Here is an 8,587-nt window from a genome sequence, read left to right on the forward strand (position 1 = left end):
TAGGTAACTGTTTTCTCTATAAAGTTTCAGGAAACGAGTATGGTCTAGTTTCCAAATAGTAAGAGCAGTCAAGAAGCAATTCTGGTTTATTATTCTTTCTGCTAGCATTACAGAGTTTGATAGAACCACCTTCTTTTTTTTTTTTCCCCAGTTAACTTTGTTTTTTCTGCAAAGTTCTTCCCCTGCCCTTTTTGTGCTAGATGGTAAGAAGAGCTTCTTAGCTACTTCTCTGTTTCTCCAGCTCTTAGCTGTGATTAGCTAAAGACCGTTGTCCTCTGTGGATGACAGTAAATGTGCACAAGATATTACGACTCTTAAATGCTCATGTTCAGCTTACTTTGCAGTCAGCTGGCCATAGTGTGCTCATTTTGCAGGTGATCTCATTGGAGTATTTGCTTACTGACGAATCTTCTTTTTAATAGGTGAGAAACCTCAGCCTCTGAAGACACCTAAGAAGAGGAGTTATGGCAGTGCGTTCAATCCTCCCAGTTCCATAAATTTGCAGGAAAACGATTCTGCGGCCACCAATATCGATCCGAAGGAGGATCACAACTACAGTGCCAGCAGCATGGGTTCCCAGCGCTGTGCATCTAGGTCCAGCGTGTCTTCCTTGTCCTCCCTTGATGAGGTGTACGAATTTATCTCCAAGACCAGCCATGACGGAAGCGATGGCAGCGAAGGATTTCACAGCGAAGTGGATACAGACGTTGACTATGAAGATGATCCTCTTGGAGACAGTGGCTATGCATCACAACCTTGTGTAGATACCTCTGAGGAAAGTCAGCCTAGCAACAAAGCACTCAAGGAGTTATGTCAAGAAATTGATGAGGAGTTGAAAGAAGCAGCGGGGTCTCTGCTCCACCTTGCTGGCATCCAAACGTGCTTGAGTTCCTTAATAAGTACTGCAAAGACCCACTGTCACAAGCAAAGGAAAAAATAGTATGTTTGTCAGTGTTGAATATATACATATATTTTTTTTAATTGTGGCAATACTCTTCTACTTTTACCCTTCACAAGGGAGATCAAAGCCATAAGAGGACTCATTGCTTTTTTATTTTTGGCGCTAACTATAATTTAGCCATTTATTTTTAAATCACTGCCTAAAAAGAAAAAAAAATATTTAATCTTCTCAGATTAGAAGAGATGCATGACTTGTGAAAACCTGAAAGCATACTTCTTAATGATCACTTTTTAATTTTTTTTTTCTTTTTAATAGTTGATTTTATTTTTTTTTCCAGAGAGATGTTTGTTCCGATGCACATTGTGGATCATATTTACATCTCTGCTGGCCCCATCTGCAGAGGTGAATTTTGCCCTGTCTAAGGGCTCTGACTTCCATGTAAAGGATTAAAAAGGAGGAGAAAAAAGAAGGAAAGGGGGGAAAAAAAGGGTCCTGGCCTCGGTTGCCTCCTCCCACCCGTCCTCTCTTTGCTCTTCTGAGACAGGTCCCGGTGGAAACGCTGGTGAAGCAGCTCCGAGTGGCTGCAGTTTTCAGCCCATCTGACAGCGGCTGAAAACCTGTAGCACTCCAGGAGCTGCCTTCAGCAAGATGTTAAGTACCCCCTGGAAAAGTGGGGATAAGGGGTAGCTGAGGTGCGTACCACCCGCAGTTTTCTTTTTTTTTTTTTCCCTTCCTTCGCCCAAATCTGCTGTGTGCAGGTCAGATTCCTGAAGGAAAACAGGGTTGGGTTTGGTTTTTTTTTTTTCATCTTAAGACAAATTGTCTTTTTTTAGGGGGTGTGTGTGTCCTTTTCACGCAGATGCACGCATGCATACGCGCACCTTGGATGTAGCCGACAGTGAAAGCTGCCACTTGTCAAGTTTGATGTTGTCCTCGTGTTACCACCACTGTTGAATATGTAGCAGCTGCATAGTCCTGCAACATCTACCCTTCTGCTCCCCTATACCGATTCGGGGGGAAAAAAGAACCCAACAGTTGATGGTGTTGACAATGTGGACGAGGTGGAGGCTTTAGGTGGCTAGGTGGTGAACGGCTGCTGAAAAGGGAATGTTTTACCCCGTAGTCTGAGACAAAATAGAATAGCTTCCTTTTGGATCAGTGAACCCTGAATTTCTTTGGGGATTTTTGCCCCTTCCCCCCAGCGCTCGTTGTTTTTTGTCCCATGGGCAGTCTGTACCTTTTGTTTCCTAGATCACTGTGCCTTGTGCTGTGTGAGTCCTGTCAGCCTCCTGCTGCATATGGGGCATCTAATGGGCAAGGCTAGGCTTTGGATGTACATCGTAGCTCAGGAGGACCTCTCTGTTTTGGGAAGAAGTTCCTTCACAATTCATTTTTGCAATAAAAGAATCTCTTTATAGTTCCCAGACATCCTTCGGCCAAAAAAATGTTTTAGTGATATGGTGAACTTTTTTCCTCCTTTTTCTTTTAAAATCAGTGGTGATTGCTTATATCTTCTTGTAGATGATGGCTTTTTTTTTTTTTTTTTAAAGTTTTCTGTTCAAAAATGGGTAAGCAGTTCTGTTGGAGTGGGTTTTAACAGTACTGTAAGTATAAGGATGCCTTAAGTATGTTGCAAAATCGTATACAACTATCAAAGGTCATCTTTCCTGTTTTCGAAAGGTAGCATGATGTGCCATAAATGTTCTCGCTAATACGTGAAGCTATTGCTTCCAGCAGGTGTTGGGCAAGTTGGTTGAAAATTAGGAGCAGAGCCACCTAGTAAACCAATGTCCACTGTTTTGGTTGTTGAAAACAGTGCTGGATTGAGCCAAAAGTTAACCTTTCCCTAACAGGGTATTTTTCTGGCTATTTGGAGGCCTTTCTTCGATCAGTGTGGGTTTTTTGTTTGTTTGGTTTGGTTTTTTTCTTATTTGTCAGTCTCTTCATGAATACTGCCATAAACTGTCTACTTTAAATACGAACACAGCCATGCTGCTGAAGGTCTGTTGCTCTGAGGGCCTGTTCCAGTGCCTCTTGAAGACAACGGTGGTGCTCCCGCTGACTCAATGGCTGTTGGATCAAACCTGAAATATTTGAGGTTCTTTGTGTTTTGGAATTTAAAGCCAACATTTTTTTTTTTTCTTTTTAAAGCACAAACACTAGGGAAAAAAGTGTTTTGGTTTGGTTTGGTTTTTCCCCCCAGTTATTTCAGTTTTAAGCATGAATTGTTTTATTTCTTGAAAGGGAAGAAAAGTATTCTGCTGCATTCCTGCTTTGTGTGAACACCCGTTAGCCTACACCCGTAACAGGGCAACATGTGTGCAGATGTGTATGTCTTCTGGATGTCACAAGTGGTGCATTAGCCAATTAGATCTGATATCGGATGTGTTACTGATGGATAGTAGGGGTAAAACTCGCTATTTAAAGGAAAATTAAGTACCAATGCAGTGGTTAGGATTTTGGGATGTGGAGATGTGAATGCTTGGTGGAACTGCTTTTTGCTCACGGGTTGCTTTTGTACCTTGGATGGAAAACCACAAAGGGCAGAGTTTGTGTCAATGCAAAAACGAGGATTCAGCTGCACAGAAATACTGCTAGCAGTCTGGGATTTTGCTCGGTGCCAGGATTTCAGTTGCACGCTGTTGAAGAGGGGTGCTGCCTGGCTCCCACTGAAGGTGGTTGCAGCTTTTCTGTAGCTTCCAGTGAAAGCTGGATCAAGGTCCAAGTATTCTGGAAACTGCGGTCATAGTCGGCTCCGTGGTTTGGTTTGGTTCTGAATTATTTTTTTGCCTCGGATAAAATTTGGGAAGGTTAATAATACTTAGTAGGAGCGTGGCTGTGCCGCTGTTAACCCTGAAGTTGGTGATAATGACTTCAGCATTTCTGAAGGGATGGGGTTGGGATGCTAACAATGCATTTAATTACCATATGCAACGAGCAATAAAACCATACTAATCAGAAGTTAATGGTGAAAGCTGCATCCAACCTTACAGCTTTCGTCCTGGGAGAACTGGAATTGTGGAAGGAGGGAAGCGGGGCCATGCTCTCCACGCTTTGCCGTCTTCCCTCTCCCCTTCGCAAAGGAGAAGGCAGCTGATCTGCGCCCCTGACCTATTCCACCACGTTGTCCCACGCCTCTGCCCGCACGTTTTGGCAGGCAAAGGCTGCCAGCTCAGTTGCGGAGCACCCCTCTTGGTAGTGGGAGAAGAGCTGCTCTCCTTTCGCTTATGTACCTAGCATTGGGTTTGGGTTTGTTTGCCACCTCAGTTAGAGACCCTGGTGTATATAGTATAAATGGAGTATAATTAAAAGTTATTTTGATTGTTGGGTTTTGGTTTTTTTTAGTGACATATGTAAAATGTTCATGCCAATGGTTGACTCGGATATATTTTGGCAAGAAAAGTATTAATGAACCACATTCAATTCTTTAAATACAGTGAAGAAGTGTATGAGACTCGTGTACAAGGGAGGCTGCTCTGTTCAGGATAAATCTGATGTGAATACTGTACGAACCTGTATTGGTCTTTCAGATTCCAATACTAAATTACTGCTTTTGCAAAAGTCACATCAAACGTTTTAAAATCTGACTGTAAAATGGAAGTTGTATGGTTTGCAACTTTTCATCAGCCTGAAAAGTAAGTACAAGCTTTGGTTAAAGCAAAGTACACTTATACACGTTAATAATGGTGTAGTCAAAATATTTATTGAAAAGAAAAGGTAGAATATTTTAAATGTTGCACCTGCCATTATATCTTAAAGCACATTCTTCACACCTAACTGCCAGTGCCATTATCAAGTCTGTTTTATAAATGTACCTTTCTTCAAACTAAAAAGTGCATAATTAAAAGTATTATGTTACTGCCATATAGTGATATAAAACATTTTATAATTGCCAATTCATTGTAACTATTATTTATTTAAAAGTGAATTGTAAGAATGCTTTCTGATCAAATGAACCAGAGTTGTTTTTAAACTGTTCCCGTTAGCTTGTTTCTAATGTAGCATAAGCAATGTCCTTGGGTTTGTTTAGAATAATTTTGCCAGTAGGTGACCAATTCTAACCCTTTTTCCTCCAGTTTAGTCCTTTACCCGTTTTAAAGACGATTTACAGAAGTTTAGTTTTTTGTATGCTAATCTCTGTTAATTAAAATGTTTATAAAGTTTATTTTTACCAAAGAGATGCAATTCATTATGACAAAATATTGCAGAATAAACTTTGTTTTATAACATTTGTGACTTTTCTGCCCACATTTTTCATTCAGATGATCAAAGGGGCTTTTCTAAAATAAACAGCATTGCAAACAGAAAGCGCTGTGTTCTCTCTTTATCTACAGACCCTGGTCTTAGATGGTGCTCCAGGTCCCCTACCTTGCCATTTAAATCTCTTCCACAAGACTGGGCTAGTGTAAAAAGCCACATGTTGATTCATTGTAAGTCTCAGCTTGGTTAAGACTGTTTCATGCACGTGCAAGTCATCTGTACAATAACAGAACCCTATCAATCCATAGTAGGATTTGCTCACAGTCAGGTTCCTCCATAACTGGCCCGTAATATTTGAAGAGCATCTTATAAGGCCAAGATTTCACCCTTTAACCTGGAAGTCGAGGTATGTTTTGACATCTTGGAAATTGCTGAAATACTACTGCACACCTATTGCCTTCCTGTGCAAAGCATTTGTTTAAACAGAAATAACTCAAATCTTTTTCTGATGAAACATCTGTGATTATTTACAGTTCTGTATCCATATCGCTGCAGCTCAGTTGCTTGTATGATACTCAAAGATCAGCAGCGTAGTACAGGACAGGTAATTTAAAAAATGTGTCCCTGGATAAAGCTGCATAGGTCGTCTTTGGTATTTTTTCAGTATTTACTTTTCTTTAGATGTGATTTACGGCGTCTGTTGGCCGTAAATAATACATAAGGCTTTACAGAAAGCACACAGGTGGGAACACCCCCCTCTTCATTAGCAGGAATGAAATACTCCCCACTTTCCACTTGCCTCAGCTTGCTGCGCCCGGGCCAGCTTTCCCCTCAAGTGCACGCACACACGTGCGACCCTCCAGTGCCTGAGACGCAGAAGTACCAGAGGAGGGAAACAAGATATGACATGATGCTTATCTCTCTTAAAAGCAGACGTTGGTCCATCTCTTCTATTTTTATTTTTTTAACCTACTAGTATCACCGAGTTAAGTTTCCTCTGTAGGATCTGATGGAAATACAGTTTCTTTTGCAATACTTGAATTGATACGGTAGATTTTAACAAAGACTTGCCTTCATCACCATATCAAATAATATTTAAATCACAAATTACAGAATATATATGCGCTATTAATATCTTTGATGTAGTGTTCATCTTAATATACTGATAAGAACAACTGCTCTAATTAGTTTGGACAAAATCACAGCTATGTATCATATGTTAATGATATCTTTCTAATTGTTATTCACTATATTGTGCTAAGAGAGCCTTGAGTTGCTTGTTAAATTTCCCAAGAGTGTTTTCCTCTGTTACGACTTTGCTGGAAATGACCCTCTGTATGGAGCCGCAACTCTCGAAATAAAGCATTAACTGAAGCAATTACCCACTTACACCAGCTGTATTTTAAGGACATTTGTTGAGGAAATACTTAATAGATCAGATTTATTTTGCAAAAATGGCTGTCTAAATTTGACACAGAATATGGTTATACTTTCACAGATCTTGAGCTTCCAGATACCTGTAAGTGTTCTTAGTTTGAATAGTCTGAGTAAATATACGATCTGGTGCGCTTAGAGGTAATCGCATACAAATACTAGTCCAGCAATGTTCCTGTGAACTTTCCCAGCATATTTGGACATAGAAACTCTCTTCCCTGTTTTTACCTGTGAGAGTTGTTCTTGCACCCGAGACAGCAAAGCAGTATCGCCTCTGCTCGAACTTTGAGTCTTCAAATCAGCTGGGTTTCTTGTTCTCCCTTTTCTTCCAGAAGGCTCTCCTGAAAGCTACCTGCTCTTACAGTTATAAACTACTTACAGCTAACGTAAGATTATTGACTACCCTCTGCCAGTGTTAGTTTAAACAGCTCTTCGTTAAACATCAGAGTGTTTGTTTTCCTGTTGCATCAGTACAAAAGCAATCATTTCCCTCCTTAGGCTTTTGACTTACTAAACAAAACAAGATTATTTGGTTTCCGTTTGGAAGACATCATCTTCATTCCTCTTAACCACTTTTCTGTACATCAGTTCCACTTTGAATTTGGCCTGCTGGCATGTGCGGGAGAAAAGCTACAGGCACTCTTGTAGAGTGCTGGTGCTTTTTGTAATCTGGCCTTAATACGTTCCCTGACGTTTCCCAGCACCACTCTTGCCAGGCATGTCCTAGGCTTGTCATGGCCTTTACCACGGTCACATACAGTTGACTAATCCTGTTATCAACCAGTATGTCCATGTCTTTGTTCTCTTCCTGTCACTGCCAAATGGCGAGGCCCCAGTCAGCAGAAAAAGTTGGTAGTTCGTGACCTGGAACTTGATTTAATGAGATCTGTCCCGACCCTGACTCTTCATGATCTCTCCTGGTAACCTTCCTGCTCACCAGGAACTCCCTTCTGGCACAGCCTGTCCAAATAAAGGAAGAAGGACAAGATTTGTCAGCCATGATATGTATTTCATCAATGCACGTTGCCGTTCAGCTCATTTTGCAGTTATCTACAGGGTAGGTTTTTTTGGTTTAAAACAGTGGGGACAGATCAAAGGTGTCTTTGCCTCATGTCTTAAAAGGCGATGCTACATTTGCCATTGTCACACTTCGCTGGAGTCATCGGAATGACTACCCTCAACCAAGTACTTGTCTGTGCTCTTTCAATGTTCAGAGAAGGACATCCAGTTTCTTAAAACTAGGTATGTCTACCTCTGTGTTGCTTTTATGCTGGTTGCCATAATCTCCATTTCTATAGTATCTTGACTTTCCAAGCCCTAACGGGCAGCACGCTAGATTGGACTGAATACCTGATTTTTGTATCTATTCCAAAGACGCTGGTAGCAGTTAAGCACTTGGTTATTTTCATGCCTAGAGATGCAGGTTGGTCCCTATCAGACCAACCTCCGCAGCACTGATGTGCTTACGGGCTTTGCAGTTGGCAGGCAGGCGTTCAGAAAATCTCTGTAGGTGCCTATATCAACCTTTACACAGCATTACTTTTAAAAATAGATTTCGTGCCTCAAAGGCTTTTTTCGATTTAATTAACTTGGTATCTTGGTTTCTTACTAAGATCCAGTAGGTTCCCAGTTGTTTTAAATGCTAAAATTAGCTCGGCAAGCTAAATTTTCAGTTATTTTCAGTAAGGGTACATTTTATTCTCTCTCATAAGCTTTGTGCATGTTTTCTGAACTGCTGGTGGAGGTTTCCATGCTCTGAATACACAGCCAGACCTCCACAAATTACAGGCATTTTGCTTTTCTTTCGGCTCTGAGTAATTTGAAAAGATTAAAAATCCACCTGTTGAGTTTGACTATGGTGTGCTGGCTGAAATGACCTGCTCCTTGGCGCAGACTCTGCGAGCCCTTCCGCGGGGCAGGTAAGGTGTGGGCAGAGCGGAGCCATTTCAAAAGAAAAGATGTTTCCTTAAATCTCCAAGTGGCCACACAAATCTGGGTATTAACTCGGGCGCGATCGTGTTGTATGCTACCTTAAAAAAATGATGCCGCTGT

The 8,587-nt window shown here is 41.1% G+C and overlaps 1 protein-coding gene across 3 annotated transcripts in view; it reads left to right on the forward strand.

Moving 5' to 3' along the window:
• FOXN2 (forkhead box N2) overlaps nt 1-5,209 on the forward strand; it is a 38,003-nt gene extending 32,794 nt beyond the window's left edge. For all 3 annotated transcript variants that reach the window (XM_076334741.1, XM_076334744.1, XM_076334743.1), the window contains one exon: nt 423-5,209. In XM_076334741.1, the coding sequence (XP_076190856.1) occupies nt 423-940 (518 nt within the window). In that variant the 3' untranslated portion in view covers nt 941-5,209. The remainder of the gene's footprint in view (nt 1-422) is intronic.
• Nucleotides 5,210-8,587: the final 3,378 nt, after the last annotated feature.

The sequence above is a fragment of the Aptenodytes patagonicus genome, chromosome 3, assembly GCF_965638725.1.
Source record: "Aptenodytes patagonicus chromosome 3, bAptPat1.pri.cur, whole genome shotgun sequence".
NCBI lineage: Eukaryota > Metazoa > Chordata > Aves > Sphenisciformes > Spheniscidae > Aptenodytes > Aptenodytes patagonicus.